General features: G+C 45.9%; 1 protein-coding gene across 2 annotated transcripts in view; it reads right to left on the reverse strand.

Annotated features, from left to right (window-relative positions):
• The window catches only part of UQCC1 (ubiquinol-cytochrome c reductase complex assembly factor 1), a 90,568-nt gene continuing 68,174 nt past the window's right edge, over window positions 1–22,394 (reverse strand). For both annotated transcript variants that reach the window (XM_082670331.1, XM_082670330.1), the window contains 3 exons: window positions 10,714–10,791; window positions 4,397–4,510; window positions 1–1,526 (listed from right to left, as the gene is read on the reverse strand). In XM_082670331.1, coding sequence (XP_082526457.1) covers window positions 1,392–1,526; window positions 4,397–4,510; window positions 10,714–10,791 — 327 coding nt within the window. In that variant the 3' untranslated portion in view covers window positions 1–1,391. The remainder of the gene's footprint in view (window positions 1,527–4,396; window positions 4,511–10,713; window positions 10,792–22,394) is intronic.

Genomic DNA, 22,394 nt, shown 5'->3' on the forward strand with positions numbered 1-22,394 from the left:
TTAGGTACACACTGTAAAGTTTATTTTGGTGCATGGTATACTTCACTCCATTAAAAATAAATTAATCAGCAAATTCCTGCCTGGCCCAGCTCTGGTTTATGTAAATAGTGCCCAGCTGTAATGAGTTACAAGGTGTTATTATCTCACACACACAGGAGGCTTCACTCTAGAGCTCCTTGTGCAACAAAAGCATCTTAAATAAACTCAGGGAAGGTGGTTTGATTTGTAATGTTTTCACAGAAGTGAGATATACCTCACCCTTATAGAGTTTCTTTATATGACTCATTTTATAGCAAGTTAAATGAAGGAAGTTTGATGGGGGGAGGGGCAATATGGTTCTCCGCCCCCTTTCTTCAATTTAAAGAAAATTCCCCCAGAGATGACCCACACTCAGAGGGAGGAGGGGACTGGTCCTCAAGTGCCCAGACCAAGGTGGCTCTGCAGCACATGCTCCTCGAGTTGGGAAGGGGGTGGAAGGCTGGGCACGGGGCTGGGTCCTGGGGCGGAGCAACGAAGCCAGGAAGAGTGTGTTCTCCTCTTCTCCCCTTCTCCCCAGTACCTCGTATAAGGGGGAGCCAAGAGAGGAAAAGGCAGCATGTTCCTCACCCAGTTCAATGGGAGTGTGTGTGACAAAGGGACCTTCCTCTTGAGGCCTCTTTCCAAATGACTCAGGATGTGACAAGCCCCCTGGCCATAGAGGCCTCCTGGGTCCCCAAGGTCGTGGCCTGGAAGGCTGTACCTTGGCCAGAACAGTGACATCTCCATGAGCTGGAAGCAGAAGCAGCAGCAGAGACCCCCCTGAGCCTCTCCGCCTCCCTGTCTCTAACTGAGCTGGGCAGTGCTCCTCAGCTCGTGGCATCCACCATCCCAGGTAAGTTTCTAAAAGACCCAGGAATAAAGAGCCATGGCAGAGAGAAGTCTCTGTTTGTTTTAATGGCCAACTCAACCCCACAGCTCAACGCCGGAGGACAGAGCGTGGTTACCCGTCTCGACTCAGAAGCATTACAAACTGCTCCTAGGCCACAGTGGGCCCTTGGGGGGGGAGGGGGTGTCCCCTTTCTAACCTACCCCCATTCCCTTCTGTGGCCTTTGGGAAAAGCTGTCAATCGCATGTTTCCTAGAGGGGACCTGGGGAGTGTGGGCAGGGGAGCTCTTTCTCAGGGCTTCTCTTGAGGGAGAGGACACCTTAGAAGGGCTAAGGGTTCTCCCAGCACCGTACCCCACCCAATCAGACTCCTGGGCGTACTAAGAGGAAAATCAACACAAATGGGGCCAGGTATTTGACAGATGCTTTCAAAGGTCAGTTCAGGCCACTTCCTGGGCCAAACAGCCACCTCTCTTCTGGCAGTTCCTCAGAGCTAGTTGGCCAGCTGTTTGGAGGGACCAGCCCATCAAAGACCCTCGTCGTTGTAAGTTGGGGAATGGGGCTTCAGGATGCTCTGAGGATTCTTCTCCACTAGAGGGCGCCAGCTCACCTCCCCTGTCAGAAGCAGATCCTCACCGTTCATGGAGTCCAGGTACTGTATCTGCAATCAGAGGAACAGGAAACAGGAAAGGGACAAGGGCAGGATGGACGTGAGATGGCACAAGGAACCAGCCTCCCAAAGGAGAGAACGGGGCGGGGGCACGAGGGGCTACTGACCATCCCAGCTCCCAAGCCTGAGGCGGGTGGGGGCGGGGGGGCACGGGTAGTGGTCTCTGATCTCCCGGATTATTTCATTTAAGGGGGTTCGAAGAAACAAGTCACTAAGGAAGCTTTCTCAGGCTTTAGGGAATTCCCCATTGTGCCTCTGAATGGACAAATGTCTGACACACAAGCCCTGACTTTGTGGACCAGAACTGTGTGTCTGATTGCCCATTCAGGGTAGCGATGTTACCCAAGGTGAGCCAATTCCCTTCTCTGAGATTTAAGTTCCCTTGTCTGAGAAAGGGGCCCATAATAGTAACGTGTACCTCACAGGATGAAGGACACTGCTAGTCACTGGAACTTAAAAAAAAAATGTGTAGGCTTCTACTGTCCTCTAGTGGGCCCTGACCCCATGGTTAGTGGGCCCCAGCTTCACCCCTCTAGGATGACTGAGGGAGTTTATCCCCCTGAACAATGCGGAGAGGGGACACCTGTGATGGAGAACAGGAGCAGCGCAGGGAGGTGTGGTCGGGCAGTTTTGCAAGAGGCAGGTGCTCTAACAAGTGGCAAGTCTTAGGCGATACAGGCCACCTCTGGGAGGATTCCCAGGCTTCTGCTGGTAAGGAGATGAATAAGGACAAATGCTTTCAAGTGCACAGGCAAACTCTAGGGTGAGAGCTGGATCAGAGCAGGAGTCAGCACTGGATTCAGAAAGATGAGGCTCCATTTGAGGGTAAGAAGGCAACTGGGGGGAAAGGAGAGGTGGCAGGAGTCCAAAGTCCTCATCTTAGGCCTTGCATCGACTCCCTCTTCCAAGAATTCCTTCACTTCCGCTGCTTTGTTTTTAGGCTGCAGACCCTCACACTCACCCCCAGTCTCTTACACACACCTCAGGTCTGGATTTCCACATGTCTTCAGTGCAAGGAGGTCAACTGACCTGTTATCTCATCTAAAAGCCACTCCTCTTTCCAATTACTCCATTTCTGTCCTTAATGCCACCACTATGCCCATCTCCTGGGTTGAAAATCTCAGCATGATCTCTGACTGGGCCTCAGGCCATCTACCAGACCAACTGGCATCATGGCCCAGGACTAGCCTCCTGGCCTTCCCCGATCCACTCGCTCAGACTTAGTCCCTCCTTTCTTTAGCCTTTCATAGACTCTGCTCCTGCCTGTATACATTGCAGACTGACTTACTCCAGGGTTAGCCTTGTGCCTGACTGGCTTCCTTGCCAAATCATGAGCTGGATCCTTGAGGGCAGGACTGGGTCTTACTAATTTCTGCTTTCTCAACAGAGAGGCTGGTAGAATAGGTGCTCAAAAGGTTTGCTGACAGAACTGGGTCCCCATCAGAGCTCGCTGCTTCCCTAAGAGCTCCATCACTGTTTTCCTAGTGCCTGCCTCTCACTGGGGCAATCTGGGCCTTCTTATTGGTGTGGCAGCCCCTTCCTTCAGGGCCTTCAGAGAGGTCCCAGCTGTGCCCTTGTTGTGGCCCCTGGCACAAGCCCACCGCGGCAGATGGAAAAGTTGGGCTGGTCTCTCAGAAAACACAGCATTTGCTCTGCCAGTTGCTACTCCTGTCTGAGGGCGAGTCGAGTCAACAGTGTGAGTCTCAGAATTCTCTGTGGGTGGGGTCCTCTGGCCACAGTGCCTTCTTCCCGGATCTGGCAGATTTGAAGAACGGTCAAACAGCAGTCCTGGCTTCTGGGGTTCTCTACCCTCTGAAGAGCCTTAGTATGTAGTTTTCCAGTAATCAACCAGCTGGGCCTGCTGGCCCTGTCTTCTCCTTGGAGCCAGAGCCTGGCCTTCCCTCTCCTGGCCGTTGGAGGCTTGAAGGCCGTGACACAGGTGAATAAGAGAATAACTGTGAGGTGAGGCCCCTTTGGCTCCAGGGGCCAGGCCCGTGAAGCAAAGGTGTGACTCATGGGACAGCCTGAGCTGATGAGCGGTCTGGAGCAGCTGAGGCCTCTAGTGGCTGCATGAATCACCCAGCTGGGGGCTCTAGACCAGCTGCACAGCCTGACTCACTGGGAGACCCTGGGAAAGCCTACATGTGCCTCTTCCCTGCCACTCAGCTCTCCCTCATCTATAATGTATGGATTTCCCATCAGTACAGGATCCGGGGGCAGAGAGCACAGGAGTGAGTTCTTCCTGGGCTCGAGGAAAACTATGTAGTTAAGCAGTCCTCACCCTGGAGCTTTCTCTTAGAAGCTTTCGTGTCAGGGAGCCCTGGGCAGCCAGAGGGGTGAGGAATGAAGCAGGGGAACTCTGCTTGATGACAGATAGCACCCAGTGGGAAGAGGCTTACAGGATGTTGTGGAATGCTGCCTGGAGCCCAATCCTGTTGGAAGCCAGGAGCTGGAAACATGAATCCTGGGGCTCAGAGTGGGTACCTAAGGGGAGCTTTACTGCACCCCATGCTGCTATCTTACAGGAGGACTGTGTGTGCCCAGGATCAGTACGGCACTGCGCACACAGCAGACAGTCGAACGTGCAGTGAATGAGAGGCAACAGGTTTATAAAAGCAGCAGACTTCTCGGTGCCCTTTATTCTTCTATTCCTACTCCCTGACCCCTGACCTGGCTCATGGCTGGATCCACAGAAGGTGTTCTTGATCGGTGCCCACTGCTGACATGATCTGGTCAGAATTCCCTCAGACTGGACTCTGGGAACTCAACCTCTCATGATCCTCTGAAAGTCCAACATCCACAGACCTCAAGAAGGACCTGTTGTCCGGGAGGCTCTGGAGGGGAGGGGAAGGACTGCTCACCTGTTTCCTCACATACTCCACCAACAATTCAAGTTGTCGAGGGTCTTCACATTTCTGGTTAAAGAAGGTTCTCCAGAGGGCAGCAGCCAGCCCACGATCATCTGAAAGGACCCCCTAGAATACACAGCACAACTGTTCTTCTGGGGCATACGGCAGAGCCAGGATACAAAAGCTGGGGATACTGTGAACACGCTAGCAACACAAAATCAGCTCAGAGGGACCTTACAGATACCATGAGAGAGGAATGGGGCAGCTACTTGGTAGAGCTTGGAAGGGGTCTTCAGAGAGCATCTGGTCTGACCCCTTCATTTTATACAGGGGAAGAACATGGGACCCAGGGGGGCCAAGTGACTGGCTAATAAGGTTGATACAAAGATGGGGCACATGTCTGATGGACCCTCCTAGGCCACAACTCCCTCTACAGCCTGCCTAGGCCCAGGCAACACCTGAGAGGCAGAGAAGAGAGATGGGAGCAGCAGTGGTTCCACTGCCGTCCACAAGGAATGGGCGTGGAGTACTGTGAGTATATATTTCTTCCCAAGAACAGAGGTGAGTGTAGGTTGCACCTTCTCCCCTGGTCCAAGGACACACATCTGCAAGGCAGCTAGCTCTTTAGCAATGAGAGCCAGGTACCTTGGCCTCACTGTCACCCAGCTCTGGGCTGGCTATGGCTGGCCCAGCCTCTCCCTAAGCAGAGGAACAGGCTGCTCGGCAAGATAGCCATAGGCCCCAGGGGAATGCTCAGAGCCTGTGTGTGCCTAACGTCGGCTGTCCTGGCACAGAGGAGAGAGAGCTCTGTTGGGAAGCCCAAATATCACAGAGACCTTCATCCTGGACTAGGGCCATTTTCTAACTTGGAGCTCTGAGGAGGGAGAGAGGAGGGTCTTGCTTCCTGGGCAAGGGTGACTAAAGGGAAAGGCCCTGAGAAGTTGCTCTGTCCAGGTGCCAAGGTAGTGTACGGAACCAGACAAAGTGCTGACTGGGGCTTGGAAGTCAGTTAGAAGACGGGATCAAGTCCTGGCCCTGCCAGTACCAAGCTCAGAGACGGTGGGCAATTTAATAAAGCTGAGTCTTGACCTTCTCATCTATTAAACAGAGACTAAAATGCCTGCCCTACTTACAGCACCTTTGAATGATAAGAGATAACACACAGGTGTTTTGCTAAGTGCACTATGCTAGGTACAAAGATTAGGAGCTTGTTTTGGCATGCAGCTGTGAATACAGTTGAAACAACAGTGAGATCTGGGGATCGGACCACCTGAGTTCAAATGGCAGCTCGGTCACTTGATAGCTATGTGGCCTTTGGAAAGCCACTAGCCCTTCCTGAGCCTCAGTTTCTCACAACCTAAACAAGCAAACTAAAACCTATCCCACAGAGTTGTGAGAAGAGACAATGGCCATGAAAGGCTCTGTAAGTGATAAATCATTACACAAAGAGCCAGGATCACTTATTCGATGTCATGCTGTGGTCTGGCCCCCGAGGCACTGCAATACATGAGGTCTGGCTTTAGGCCTGCTGCCAGGAAGGGCCATGTCCAGTATGGGGTACTGACAGTTTGGTGGAAAAACCATCCACCTGTCCCAAATGTCCCCTGCTAAACACCCCTACAATTCCAAGAGACTGTCCTGGCACAATGGCTGAGTCGGGAAAACCAGCTTCTTCTGGCAGATGGGGACAGGAGCCAAGGACAAGCTCGGGCACATCACTGTTCTCCAAGCTATTTGCTAACACAACAGCCTGCCTGTGTCTGAAGTGCCCTGGGCACATGCCGCAGTGCTGCTGGCAGCGACTCACATACGCTACACGAGAGGGAACACGAGTGGGAGTGAGTGTTATAAGGACTTAGAAAATGAGCCCAGAGCACAGGACAGCAAAAGCCCTGGGAGCCACGGCCTGCCGCAAACAGGCAGCCTTGGCGATGGGTGAGATGGCTGGGAAGGGCCAAGTCCATAATCAGTCAGAAGGAAAAGGATGACTCAGAACTCAGATTAACAATGATAGCAACCTGACTGTTCCAGACTGTCAGGACTCCTTCACACACCTGGCTCTGATGGCGAGGTAGACCAGGAAGAACAGATGCTATTACCCTCGTTGGAAAGGTAAGTACACTGAGGCTTAGAGCTTCTCTAGCTAATTGGTGGTAGATTTGGAACCAGAATGCACTGGTGAGGTCAAGGGATGATGCTGACTGGCTCTAGTCAGGATGCGGTACCTGGCACAGAGTGGGAGTGCAACACAAATGGCTGAATAAATCAACGAACCCAACTTCTGCCTTCTTTCCACCACACTTCTAGTAAGTCAGTGAAAACAAACTGGTCTGAGAGAGGAAGTGGGAAAGAAAAAGGGGTGCCTAGGAGGCAAAAATTAGTTTGCATAGCAATTTTCCCACAATCTACTGGGATGCCTACTTGTTTTCCCTCACGATACAAAAAAAGCATCCTTCAGGAAATTGAGACACCTAGATCTAGAGTAACTAAGAGGCAGCCAAAGGGACTGTCCTGGCCCCGGAGGACCCTGGTTATAGTTAAGAGTTTAAAGTGGTGGCGCCTCACTCAGTGAGGGCTGAACTGACACCACTACGTGCTTAGCACGATGGTAAGAACACAGAGTCACAGTGATACGGTCACAGCTCACAAGCAGCTTGCCATCTAGTTGAAGGGACAAAGCTAGAGCACATCAAACAGCAGCACAGAATTAAATCCTGGAGAATGAACAAATGCTAATCTGTACAGGAGACTCTGAGGAATAGTCAAGACATGGTTGGTTCCTCAATCTTCAGTCTTAGCGTCTATGAAAACTCCTCAGAGACCTTCCCAGTCCACACTAGGTACACCCACCCCATTATTCTCTATCACTGTGCTCTATTTGTAATTAGATATTTATTTGCTTGTTTACTTATTTACCGCCTGTCTCTCCATTAAGAGATAAGCTCTGGTAGGAAAGAATCAGACCATGTTTGTTTTATTTACCAGCATATCCCCAGTGCATCACACATGGTAGGCACTTAATAAATACCTGTTAAATGGATGGATGGATATTGAAATTCAGGGTGAAAAAACACAGACCTAGAGAGGTCAGGGAAAGCTCTGTGGAGAAGGGGGCCTTAAGAATGGAGATTATTTGGAGAGCTACAGGACATTCTAAGCAAGAGAGAATAATATTAGTTCACTGAACATTTACAGAGAGAATGCCTACCAAGTGTGAGACCCTGAAATCCTCAGGTTCAAAGCTGACAGCCTCAGCTACTGCCCCCCACACCTGGTTGTCCAGGACAGCCTCAATCAGACACGGCATATCTGTGGAGCAGTGAGGCAAATGGTCTCACTCAGAAAGAAGGCTACACACTGGAGGGCCATGGGAGATAAAGGTGGACAGGACATGTCACAAATGGGGACAGTTCACAGAAGGCCTGCAAGTTCCATGGAGGAATTTGGACCTAATGTAGTAGAAAACAGGAAGGTTCCAGAAGTGTTCAGCGTTGGGGCACAACCCAAGCACGATTCTAGGAACAGGGTGCTGTAGAGCAGCACTTGTCCAATCGAACTTCCTGTGATGATGGAAACAATCTACAGCTGCACTGCCCAACACAGTAGCCACTACTAGCCCCAAACAAGTACTGAGCACCTGAAACGCAACCCGTGTGACTGAAGAACTGCATTTTCAATTTTAATGAATTTAAATCAAAACAGCCACATGTGGCTAGTACTGGAAAGCACAGCTCTAGAACGTTGTGACTCCCAGTGTGGCCTGCAGAATGGCTGCACGTGCCCTACAGCTCGTGGGCCACGCAGAATCGCAGGCCTCACCTCAGACCTGCTGGGTCAGAATCTGAATTTTACCTAGGACTCCAGATGATCGGCATGCACACTAAAATATAAGAAAAGCTGTTCCAGAATTATACCTTTAAATTACCTGGGGAACTTCTAAAACTACAGATGCCCACCTACAGTTAAATCCAGAACTTCTGAGGGACAGGGCCCAAATAATGGTATTTCTAAAGTGTCCCAGGTAATTAGTCTATTTCCCAAACTTTCCCACTCTGAAAAGTCACCTGGTGTGCTTGTTGAAACACCAGGCCCCACTCCCACTGAACTGGAATATATATATATATATATATATATATATATATATATATATATATATATATATATATTTTTTTTTTTTTTGCGGTACGCGGGCCTCTCACTGTTGTGGCCTCTCCCGTTGCGGAGCACAGGCTCCGGACGCGCAGGCCCAGTGGCCACGGCTCACGGGCCTAGCCGCTCCACGGCATGTGGGATCTTCCCGGACCGGGGCACGAACCCGTGTCCCCTGCATCGGCAGGCGGACTCTCAACCACTGCGCCACCAGGGAAGCCCTGAATTGGAATATTTAGTGCAGTTCTCAATAATTAGATTTTAAAAGCACCCCAGGTGACTCTTGCACTCAAGCATGTTTCTAAGATGGCTCTCCAAGATGGATTTGGCATGGGGGGACAGAACATCTTTATTAATGTGGGTAAAAGGAAACAACTGAGCCATCTGCAATAAAGACCACAAACAACTGTTAAGAGAAAGAAAATTATATTTCTTCAATTCTAAGCCTCATTCTTTTATATACTGTAAGGTTTCTGAAATCAGAATGTATCTAATTTAACAACTGATGCATAGATTTAAGCAGTGTTTCTCAATTCCCACCCCACAAAGCTCATATTGAATTAATGATGTATGCAGTATGCAGTCTTAATTGCTCTCTTATAACTGAGGATATTTAGTAGACTGGGAATTGGGAAACCTCAATTTTAACTAGTCCTATGACCCTAAGCAAATCATTTAACTTAATTTTTTTGTAAGCTCATGTCCTGGCTTTAATTATTATCTACAGGCTGATAACATTTCCTCCAGCCTGAACTCTAGTTTCTTACTTTCATCCTTTATGCATTTCTTCCCTTCTTCACTCTTCACCTGCCATGTGCCAAGCCCCATGCCAGGCAACAGAAATACAGAGTAGACACTGTAACTACACAGGAGAAATCCTCACCCAGTGGGGTGACAGTTAATGCTAATGCAGCAAGTGCTGTGGAGCCCAGGAAGGGCAGAAGGCCTTGGGCCTGGGGGGGAAGTTCTTGGGCCTGTGTCCCAGAAGGGGTGATGCTTGCATTAAATCTGCAGGTAACCACAAAATGAATAGAAAAGCACATGGTTTGTTAAAAAGATGAGGTATGATGAATCCTGGTGGTATGCATACAGGTTCATTACACCATTCTTTTGCCTTTTCCATGTGTCTGAAATTTCTATAACAGTTGAGGAGAAAAAGATAAGAGAGATGCTACAACATGGATGAATCTTGAAGACATTATGCTAAGTGAAATAAGCCGATCAGAAAAGAACAAAAACTGTACGACTCCATTTACATGAGGTACTTAGAGTAGTCAAAACCATAGAGACAGAAAGCAGAAGAGTGGTTCCTAGGGGCTGGTGCAGGGGAGAGAATAGGAGAATAGTATTTAACGGGTACAGAGTTTCAATTTGGGAAGATCAGGAAAAGTCCTGGAGATGGATGGTGGTGATGGCTGCTCAACAATGTGAATGTACTTAATGCCACTAAAATGTACACTTAAAAATGGTAAATTTTATGTTATGTAAATTTTACAATAAAAAATGAGATAGATCTAAATGTTCTCATGCAGAAGGATACCCAAGATATATTGCTCAGTGAAAAAAGCAAGTTGCAGAATAGTAGTATATGCAGTGTAACTTACATTTGCATGAAGAAAATAAATACATAGGTGCTTGTGTGTGCACAGGTAACACTTGTAAGGACACCCAATAAACTATTAAGAAAGTTTTCCTCTGGGACAGAGAATTGGGCAGGAGAGGAAAGGGCCCCTTTATTTTTTATTTCAACCATTTATGCACAGTTTTATGTATTTTTTAAATGAGTATGTATTGCTTTTATAATTAAACCAAAAAAGAAGTGTGTGATTTGACCATGATGTTGATGTGTGCATGTCTTCCTCTCTCTGAACGCATCTGGGGCTGAGACTGTGACTGATTTGCCTTTGTCCCGCCATCCAGCACTCCACAGGCACTCAATAAATGCCAACTAGTTGAATGATCTGACCATATTACCTAGTGCTTTCTTTCTCAAGTGCTAGGCAAACTGCTGGGCACACTCATTCTAGTTGCTGAGTCAGTGAAGGTGAGGAAACAGTAAAATACTAAGCCATAATGGCAGGCAGTGATGGTGGCCCCTGAAGCTTCTCTCAGAGGCTCTCATCAAATGCCTTTGTTGGGGAAGGCCACTGTTCTGCCTAAGGCTTGGTAAATAAGCTTACCTCATCATATCCCAAGATTGCCACATAGAAATTATTTGTCATAAGCATCATGTTCTTCTTCAGGATATAGGAATTAACCTACAGAAACAAAATGGCAAAAACAAAAGTATGAAAGAAAGGAAAAACCCAAAAAGTATGATTTTTGGCTCTTAACTTAGCAGAACACAGAAAGAGGGCCCCTAACAGGTCAAACTGCCAGTCCATCCTCATTTCCCTGATCTGTCAGGATTCTCCCCAATTTGACAGCTTCTTTTAGATGCTGGTCCCAAATTATACAAAGCAGTAACTCAGTTTTATGAACTGAGCCCCAACTACGCGTCGGGCTTTGTGCTAGATACTATGAACACAAATTAAAAGAAACGTTTCTTGACTGGAGGAGCACACAGTCTAGTAAACACAGACATGTAGAAAATAATCACACTGCAACGTACTGCCTCAAATTCTATCCCAAAGGTGGTGAGTGATAAATACATTTTAGTATAATGGTCTCCACTTGGTGGGGCTGGGAAGAATTCTCTAGGAGGTAATGTTTAAGTGGACCTCAGAGGCGGAGGAATCTGACAAGAGAGGGTTGCGGGGAGGAAAGAGGACATTCTAGACACAGGGAATAAGCTGTACAAAGTGCAGGGGCAGGAAAGAAAATGGGGAGTGCCAGGGAGGGTGAATGGGCAGGAACACTGGAAATGGGAAATTATGGACATCATCTCCTCTGTCACCGGGGCTCAGAGAGGCAGATATGCTACAGTCATGCTTTTAAAGACACAGAAAACTGAGACTCAAACAAGTGAAGTGACTTGCTCTAGATCCCACAGAAAATTAGTGATAAATCCTCCAGGTCAGTCTGAATTCAAAGTCCATGTGCCTGACATTCCATCAGGTTCCTGCCTGCAGGAAGATAATTTTACTTTGGATAATAAATCAAATACTGAATGATTTCATCCTGTTGTTCATAACTGGTCTCTGAAGGAGGGCAGAAAGGAGTAGTGAAAGGATCTGGATTTAGTCAGAAAACTGGGTTCAAGTCATAATTCTGCTGTATACATAGGACGTGATCTTGGGCAAGTCAAGTAACCACTCTGAGTCTATGTCCTTGTCTTTTTTTTTTTTTTTTTTTTGTGGTACGCGGGCCTGTCACTGTTGTGGCCTCTCCTGTTGCGGACCACAGGCTCCGGCCGCGCAGGCTCAGCAGCCATGGCTCATGGGCCCAGCCGCTCCACGGCATGTGGGATCTTCCCGGACCGGGGGCACGAACCCGTGTCCCCTGCATCGGCAGGCGGATCCTCAACCACTGCGCCACCAGGAAAGCCCTGTCCTCGTCTTTTAAATGCCCTATACAGAGAGCTGGTTTGTAGAGCAAATGAATTAGCATGTACTTCATTCACTCATTCATTCATTCACTCCACAATGTACACTGAAAGCCTTGGTAAGCTGCAAAGTGCTCTGCAAATGCAAGGAATTATGAGTAATACCTTCTGGTTTGTTTAAATAAAACTAAAACCAGCTCCAATACTTTATAGTCATGGACAATTTTCAAAAAGGGAAAGAGAACTGTGAAGCTCAAGACTGGAAAATGTGAGATTGGATGCAGCTGTTTATGAAATCCATGACCTTTCCCACCCCACCTTCACCCTAGGCCAAAATAGCCATCCATCCTCTGTGTTCCCAGAGCTTTCTGTCTACACTTCTCCTGGGGGCACAACACACTTTAGAGTTGTTTTTGTACCTGCCTCTCCCACTAGTTTGTGAGCTGCTCAAAGGTCCTCTAAGAAACTCTGTCTGATGAATCTCAGCACGCCTGACACCTAGGCCAGGGCCTGGCCAGAGCAGGGTTTAAGACTGGCATGCTGATGACTGAATCCCCACAAGGCCTGAGTACCACACATAGTGTGTTCTATCCAATAATATCCTTTTGTTTGTTTCCTCTTTTTTACTGCTGAGTACCTTCCATGTTTCTGAAATTTCAGAACTGCCAAACTTCTTACTGCACCATCTTTCAGAATGGGCTAAGGTAAAAGAAGAATCAAGGAACAAGCCAGAGCTAGAGTTAATTCCTTCTGTAATGAGAGGATGGGACTACAACCCAGATCTGTTGATGCCCATCTTGAGGCTCTCCCTACTCCCATACTAGTCGTTCTCCTAACTGTGCAAGAAGAACCAGAGCCACAAAAGGACAATGTCAGAGAAGTCAAGCACAAAGGCAGCATCTCTCAGAGGTAAGCGTTCACTGAACCTGCTCAGCAGAGCTGGCTTATGTGTTGCATCAAGCCAGTAAGCTTTAGAGCTGGAAAGGCCCTCAGATATCACCTAGCTCATCCCTTTGAGGAAATGGTAAACTGAGACCCAAAACGGGAAGGGACTTGTTCTGCAGGTCACAAGAACCTGGTTTCTGGACGAACGCTTTCCCTATTTCACCATCTGCAGGGCATTTCCAGAGATCACCAACACATTAATCTGCAAATTTCAATTCCAGCTTTCCAACAAGGCTCGTTTACATACAAACATACTTTCTCCTCTTGGGATGCACCTGCATTCTGGCTGGCTACTGCCCAGAAAGAATGGAGAGCAGGAGTAGAATTCCTTATTAGCAAGGATCCTCTGCCTCCTGGTCCTATATTCTAACTCCACTGACCTATAAGCTGCCTCTCCCCCTCACCTCTAGCTAAGAGATGGCAAGCTGCCACAGCTAGAAATGGTTTTCAGATATCATCACCCAGGCTGGATTAGGTCATGAAAAGGGCCCTTCCTGGAAGAGGGTGGAAGCTCCATCAGTGCAGACACATGATCTGTGGGCAACAGGTGAGGGTAAGTGAGAGCAGCTTCCTGAACTACTGGACTCGCCCTGAAGGGCCCTTCTAGCCAGCCCAGCAGCCAAGGGGAGCTGGATATTCCCTCTGGTGAACCTCTGTTGGGATCTTATTCCCTCACTTAAGCTTTTGTTTGCTGGTGCGCAGGTTCTGTGTCCTCACTGCCAGATAATTCCATATGGAGCACCCTGCCCATGAATACATAGATGGACAAACCGGATGAGAAACTCTCCCCGGTTAGCATTGGGTTGTTCTCTTATTAAACTCTTATCCTTTCCATAATGCTTTTCTTTTTATTAAAAAACCATATATAAGGGGCTTCCCTGGTGGTGCAGTGGTTAAGAGTCTGCCTGCCAACGCAGGGGACACGGGTTTGAGCCCTGGTCCAGGAAGATCCCACATGCCGCAGAGCAACTAAGCCCATGTGCCACAACTACTGAGCCTGTGCTCTAGAGCCCGCAAGCCACAACTACTGAGCCCGTGTGCCACAACTACCGAGCCCGTGTGCCACAACTACCGAAGCCTGTGTACCTAGAGCCTGTGCTCTGCAACAAGAGAAGCCATCACAATGAGAAGCCCTCGCACCGCAACGAAGAGTAGCCCCCACTCACCGCCAACTAGAGAAAGCCCATGCACAGCAACAAAGACCCAACGCAGCCATAAATTAATTAATTTAAAAAATCTATTCAAAACAAAACAAAACCCATACATATAGCACCACCACAAGGAAAAGTTTCCTTGTATATCAGTTACTCATATTTTCCCATTTATTTAAGCTATTAAAATTCATGCAGATATTTATAAGCCATCAGGATTTAGTGACTGGTATTACTGAATGTTTAATAATAAACTAAACAGAAGAAATCAGAGGGTTAAATGATGACTGCAATTCCTGTAATGACTTAATTAAATTTTTATTGAGTACATAAACTATGATGTCATTTCTAGCCAACCATGGGTCTGCTTTCCTAGCATGTCACAGGGTGGGAGCACTCAATAGGAGGCGAGGCTAAACGAGCATCAAGTCTCGGCCGAAATGGGGAGGGGAGCAAGGCTCATGTGGCACACTCAATAAATTATCCGTTCATTTTTAAACAAAGTCCACAAGTTATAATATATTTGCCATGCACTTTTTATGACATAATAAAAATGTTACCTTAAGGATTACTTAACACATACTACAGATGTTATAGCAGAAGCAGGCACCAGGGGCAAAGGAAACAAACATGAGCAGGCCAGGGACAGGTCCCGGAGTTTACATCCCAGGGGGACCAGCACAGTATATTGAAAAGGGAATGCAAAAATGGTCAGGGAGTGGGGCACACAAGAGTTCAGGGTTACTAATCAGCAGATTAATGAATGAGACAACCAACGGGGAACACAAGTAAAGCAATAATGAATCTTTCAAGGCACATGTTTAACTAATGTAGTATTCTCAAGGAGGAATATTTGCTTTAAAGAGATGCCAGTTCATTTGAGGCCAATGCGCTGCCCTCTTTCCCCTTTTCCCTGTTGCTGCTCTTAAAGACATTTACGTGACTGCTTAACAGAGGAACCAGATTATGTGGACGGAGGGTCTGACGGAGGATCAAGTTTAAACTCCTCTGTGAGCTCCGTGAGGTTTTTCGTGATCTGTTCTTGGTCATCTTTCCTGCCTCACCTCCTCCCACCTCCCCACTTTTATCTCACCCTCAGTCAGAGTAAACTATGTGCAATTTCCACAAACATGTCATGCGCTCTTATAGCTCTCAAGCACACTGCTGCCAGGAATCCCTCTCCCTTCTTTATCCACTGGGATGCTAACTCCTTCTTAACCTCTAAGACATAACTTACAAATTATATCTTCTGAAAAGCCTCCTCTCTCCCCAGTCTACAAAAGTGTCTCAGAAACAGTTCCCATAATTCACTGTTTACCATGTGCCAAGAACTATGCTAAGAGCTTTATACATATGAGCTCACTTAATCCTTCCCAGTGACTCTCTGAGATAGGTGCTATTACTGTCCCCACTTTAGAGAAGAGGAAAGTGGTGTTTGGGAAGGTTAAGGTTATACAGCTAGGAAATAGTGGGTCAAGATTAGAATACAGTGCAGTTCAATTCCATTGCTTATCTATGTTGGAACAAACACCATAAATAATGCGGCTGCCCTTTCATATGCCCTATACCTCAGGTTACCTGTAGAGGCTGGGCGAATGCTACTACGGTCTTGGGTAAACACAATGCAGATACTCCTGATCACAATGGTCGCTAGAGATGGGCTACGAGATGGGTGATCAGTGGCCAATTACTAATACGTCATACATTTCTAGCATAAGCTAAGCCCCACTCCTGGGTAAACTGGAGGAAAAAAAGTATAATTATGGTGTAGGAGGGGAGAATGGAAGAAGGTTGGTATGGGTAACACAAGAACTGATGAGAATGAAGATAAGAATAAACTTTAAGGCTACTGAGGCAAAGCTGCTAACAGGGCTAATAAGGATTTGTTGCAATGAGTGAATGATAAAGCGTGCCTAGAGTTGCTGACTGAAGCATAAGGAATATATCAAATTCACCATAAGGCTACAATGCAGCACAAAAGATGGCAGGTCAGGTTTTAGTTGTCTTTCTAGGGGTTAGTAATGACATCAGCAACACTCTGCAATGTCAACACCATGGGCTACACAGTCACTGCATGGCAATAAACTAGTGTGCACTGAACATCAGCCAGTCTATTTTTTTTTTTTTTGCGGTACGCGGGCCTCTCACTGTTGTGGCCTCTCCCGTTGCGGACCACAGGCTCCGGACGCGCAGGCTCAGCGGCCATGGCTCACGGGCCTAGCCGCTCCGCAGCATGTGGGATCTTCCTGGACTGGGGCATGAACCCGTGTCCCCTGCATCAGCAGGCGGACTCTCAACCACTGCGCCACCAGGGAAGCCCCAGCCAGTCTATTTAAGTTTAATGTTAGAAATGAGCTCACTGTGCAATATTATATGAAATACACAGAAACGGGTGGAAGTAGACAGAAAGAGAGAAGGGCACATGGAGAGACCAAATACACATGTGTGCATGTAACTCACTCGCATTATGACTAAAAGATCTACCGAGGCTCTTTCAGCAATGATCACAAAATACAAGAAATAAAACTCTGTGTGTGCGTGCGTGTGCATTTGGTAGGTCCAGAGAAAACTGTGTTAGTACCAAGAAGAAAGAAAAGGAAAAATAATAAAATATGAAAAGATGGACAATTTCTTTTCCTTTTTTTAGAAAATGATGTGAACATGAGTATAGCATGTTCCAGCTGTGATGAAAAGCCAACCTAAACAAGGCATGAGATAATCCTTACATCTCATTTTAATAAATCACTTCAAACTTTTAATGCACCAGAGAGGCTTGCTACATTGAAATGCCTTTAAAAATACTCTTCCTTATTAGTTATTTGTTTATTTATGTGTTTTGAAAGTCCCAGTTTTATTGCTTGGGATCTGAATATTCAAGATCTGCATAGCTTGATAAGGTCCTGAAAAACAAGGTACATGGTTGTTACTTTCTCAACCTTAATTTCTAAATGGTTACAAAGCACAGGAGCCTTTTCCTCAGGCTTGGAAAATAGCAAAACAAGAGATGGCTGTCCTTGGAAATTACAGTCATTTACCCTCTTAATAAGGCATTCAAACATATCAGTAAGCCTGTAATCACCTTGAAAAGAAGCTGATGAGGTACATTAAGGTCCTGGGAAAATCAAACTATCATGCCAAGTTCATTTTCTTCCATGCCAAGACATACAGCTAAGAGGGAGATAGCTCTAATCTACTCTGATTTCTGAAGTTTTTGATTGTATCCCACAGGACAAGTCTCATGCGCTGTTGTCCCAATTCTATAAACAAGGAAACAGAAGCTCGAAAATGCTAAGTTATTTGCCCCAAAGTCACACCCTGCTTGTGTGCTAGCAGTGTTGGAATTTTTATCTCCGCTGGTACCTAAATCTAGTGTCTTCTCTACACTGTCACACCTTTCTGCTTCTGATAAGTCATAATCAGAAATGGAGAATCACATAAGCAAAAATTGCTAATTTCAGTACGATGGAAAACAAAAGTAAAATGGAAATGACCCTGAAGTGTTGAAAAATCATCCTAGAAACTGAGACGAGATTCAACAAGGTCAGATGCACAGTAGCATGTCTAGGCCAAAATAAACAAACAAGTAACAGGATGAAGGAAGGGTCTGACTATGTGGTCATAATTAAGACCTAGAGCAAATCCCTGATCATGAGCTGATAAATGAGAAATGTGAAAAGGTAATCATAATTGAATACATCAAAAGAAATGCAATATACAAAGCTCAGAAAGTTTTCCTTCCTCTATTATTGTAATGGTCAAGAGTCTTTGTTTTAGCTACAGTACTTAATAAACATGAAGAAACCAGAAGAATTTCAATGAAGAATGTCAGACTGGAATGATCACATTGGGTTGGCACTGGTCACAAGCCAGGACAGTCGATTCTATGGCCAACAGAAACACCCAGAGGCCGTTCCATGGGTTGGCCTGTTTGCTTACATCATCAGCCTCAATGGATCAGTAGATCTTGCAAGTACTCTGATACTGTCTAAGGTGAAAATCACTCACTCTCTCAGCATCCCTTCCTTAGAGCCTTCCTACTCCTCTCCAACTCCATATGAGTTAGTAGGCTGCTGATCCTAGAACCATGTCCCTTCATCACAGAGAGGGGCCCAGAGTCCAAGCTAATCTAATGAGACTTGTTTCTGACTAGAAACATCCAAAGATAAAAGACAGCTAAAATTGGATCATCCCAAAGAGATTACTAAATTCCTATTACTAATACTAGGATCCCTGAGCTTCCTTTTATCTTTCCTTCCTGAGGCCTGCTGTTAAACTCTCCTTTCCATTCTGTGAGCTTTAGCTAGCCCCCAATGAACTCCTTTGTTTGCTTAACTTAGCTGCAGTCTCTGTTGCTTGCAATCAATGGATATACTGTCATTCATCAACTCAATAAAACCTCTCCATAATAATAACATTAGCTAACAATTAACATTTGTTGAATGCCTACCATGTGCCAGAAACTATATTAAAAACTTTATATGTGTTATCTCTTTAATTTTCACAATAATCCTAAAAAGGGGGTGTTACTGTCATTTTATAGAAAAGGAATCACTCCGTTTTCTGTGAAGTCTTTCAAGCTCCCAAAGCTTACTGCTTTCTCCTTCACATGGTTTTTAATATTTCCACCAGGAAGATGCACTGTATTATTTTAATAATCTGTTTACAGGTTGCCCCCCCTCACTGTATTACAGTGTGAGCTCCTTGAGGGCAAAGATGGCACACTGCTCAGCACATGTCTGTAGAATGAATCGATATAATATTCCCTGTCATAATTACCTCTTGTATTGATGCCCACGTACTTTTTACAAATTTTAAGAAAGCTCCCTGAATACAAGAATTTGGTAAGGGGTTGAGCAACTTTGTATACATGCTGCTACTGTTTTCATGGTTTTCAAACACAACTCTGCTCTAGCCAGAAGAGGTTCAACTCCTGTCCTTTCAGTATGTTTTCACATGGCCTCTGAAACTCCACACCTCTCTCAAAGCAATCTCTTCCACTGAAAAAAGTTTCAAGACCACTTCTAGTTCCACTACTACCATCTAATAGAGTTCTAGATTTGGAGGCAAAATACATACACATGGGAATTCCCTGGTGGTCCAGTGGTTAGGACTCTATGCTCTCACTGCGGAGGGCCCAGGTTCAATCCCTGGTCAGGGAACTAAGATCCCACAAGCCGCATGGTGCAGCCAAAAAAAAAAAAAAAAAATTAAAAAACAAACAAACAAGAACCCAAAATACATACACAAGCAGTTTCAAGTAAAAAGGAGACTTTATGACTGAAGAGAGAAGGAACTTCATGATTGCCAGGGTAAGAAAACACAAAGTGGGCAATTGACTTTTCCTCTCTCATTAGTCACTCTAACAAGATAATAGCCACTTAACTCTCTGATGTGAACAGATCAAACATTAACAGACCTTTGATCCCTGCCTGCTCTATAACAAGTACTATGGAAGAATAATTAGGAAACTAAGAAGTGCTTTTCTGCTTATATTTCCAAGTTTAAGAAAGGACTTATGCCCTGCAAACAAGTGCCAATGCATGAAAGTTTTGATCAGGATTTGGTTTTCTGTCGTTAAATACAAGATTTGGAAAGTGAAAACAGTCTAACTTATTAATGGTCACCAATGGTCAATAAGCAAATTAGAACCCAATTAGCAAGACAATTATCTGAAGCATAAGCAAAGGATAATTCCATTCACATCCACTAGGATGGCTAAAATTTTAAAAAGAAAAAAGAGGTCTTCCCTGATGGCGCAGTGGTTGAGAGTCTGCCTGCTGATGCAGGGGACACGGGTTCATGCCCCGGTCTGGGAAGATCCCACATGCCGTGGAGCGACTGGGCCCGTGGGCCATGGACGCTGAGCCTGCGTGTCCGGAGCCTGTGCTCCGCAACGGGAGAGCCCACAACAGTGAGAGGCCCGTGTATCGCAAAAGAAAAGAAAAGAAAAGAAAAATAACAAGCACTGATGAGAATGTAGAAAAACTGGAACCTTCATGCACTGCTGGTGGGAATGGAAAATGGTACAGCCACTAGGGAAAACAGTTTGGTGATTTCTCAAAAGGTTAAACATAGAACTACCTTATGACCCAGTAATTCCACTCCTAAGTATATATCCAAAAGAATTGAAAGCTGAGACTGGAACAGACATTTGAATGTTCCTATCAGCATTATTTACACTAGCCAAAAGATGGAAACAAAGTGTTTACCAACAGATGAATGGATAAACAAAATGTGGTATATACATACAATGGAATATTATTCAGCCATAAAAAGGAATGAATTTTTGTGTGTGTGTGTGGTATGCGGGCCTCTCACTGTTGTGGCCTCTCCCGTTGTGGAGCACAGGCTCTGGACGCGCAGGCTCAGCGGCCATGGCTCACGGGCCTAGCCGCTCCGTGGCATGTGGGATCTTCCCGGACCGGGGCAAGAACACGTGTCCCCTGCATCGGCAGGCGGACTCTCTACCACTGCGCCACCAGGGAAGCCCCAGGAATGAAATTTTGATACATGTTACAACATGGATGAGCCTTGAAAACATTATGCTTAATGAAATAAGTCAGACACAGAAGGACAAATATTGTATGATTCCTCCTATAGTAGGTACCTAAGATAGGCAAATTCATAGAGACATAAAGTAGAATAGAGGTTACCAGGGTCTGGGGGGAGTGGAAATGGGGGAGTTATTTAATGGGTATAAAGTTTTTACTGGGAATGATGAAGAAATCTGGGCGATAGACAGTGGTGGGACTTCCCTGGCGGTCCAGTGGTTAAAACTCCACACTTCCAATGCAGGGGGTGCAGGTTCGATCCCTGGTTGGGGAACTAAGATCCCAAATGCCACGGGGTGTGGCCAAAAAAAAAAAAAAATCCTATGATAGACAGTGGTGACGGTTACACAACATTGTGACTGTATCTAATGCCACTGAATTGTATACTTACAATGGCTAAATTGATAAATATTATGTTATATATATTTCACCACAATAAAAGATAATTCCAATTACAAATGGTTCTTCCCACACAAGTATTTCAGTCTGCGACTTAACCATATGTATGTATATATTAAAGCCTCTCATGATACTTCTCGATTTTGAGCAGTAGTGTCATGGAGTAACTTACGCTCCTTGCTGGACCATAAAGCTGTCTGGGTGCAGAATTCTACATTGCCTTGCATGCATTGATAAGTATATATTGAGTGCCTACCATATTCTAGGCGTCATGGTACATGCTGGGCATAAAAGATGAATAAAACACAGAACCTGTTCTCAAGAAGTTTGTAATCTCATATGAAATGACATACAAATGATTGTAACAACATACTGTATGTAAAAAATGGCAGTGGTGAGTCTGGGGGCTCAAAGGCTTCAGAGATGAGGTAACATTTATTATACTGGCTATTAAAGGATGACGGGGATTTGTACCTTTTAGACAGAAAAAATAGTATGTGTAAAGCCACAGAGAGGGGAACAACTACAGCATCCTCAGAGGAAAATCTGTAACGAAGAGCTCATGATGGGACGAAGCAGAAGGTAGAGCTGGAAAGGCAGTTTACGTTTGACTGTAAATGGCCCTGAATGCCACATGAAGGAAAGACAAAGAAGAGCTCTTAGCACGGGGAAGCTGCACGGATAGATTTGTTGTTACTGTTATTTCACTGAAGTATAGTTGATTTACGAAGCTGTGTTAGTTTCAGGTGTACAGCAAAAGTGATTCAGTAATATATATATTACTGAATATATATATATGGATAATTAACAATATATATATTCTTTTTCAGATTCTTTTCCATTATATATTATTACAAGATATTGAATATAGTTCCCTGTGCTATTGGATAGATTTGTTTTTGAAAAGTAACCCGGGACTTCCCTGGTGGTCCAGTGGTTAAGAATCTGCCTGCCAATGCAGGGGACACAGGTTCGATTCCTGGTCCGGGAGTATCCCACATGCCGCGGAGCAACTAAGCCCGTGCGCCACAGCTACTGAGCCTGTGCTCTGGAGCCTGTGAGCCGCAACTACTGAGTCCACGCACTGCAACTACTGAAGCCCGCGTGCTCTAGAGCCCATGCACTGCAACTACTGAGCCCTCGTGCTGCAACTACTGAAGCCCGCGCGCCTAGAGCCCATGTTCCGCAACAAGAGAAGCCACCGCAATGAGAAGCCTGCACAGCACAACGAAGAGTAGTCCCTGCTTGCCACAACTAGAGAAAGCCCGCGTGCAGCAATGAAGACCCAGCGCAGCAAATAAATAAATAAGGGAAAAAAAAGAAAAGTAACC

Source organism: Grampus griseus (genome assembly GCF_964374135.1).
Source record: "Grampus griseus genome assembly, chromosome: 14".
NCBI classification, from domain to species: domain Eukaryota; kingdom Metazoa; phylum Chordata; class Mammalia; order Artiodactyla; family Delphinidae; genus Grampus; species Grampus griseus.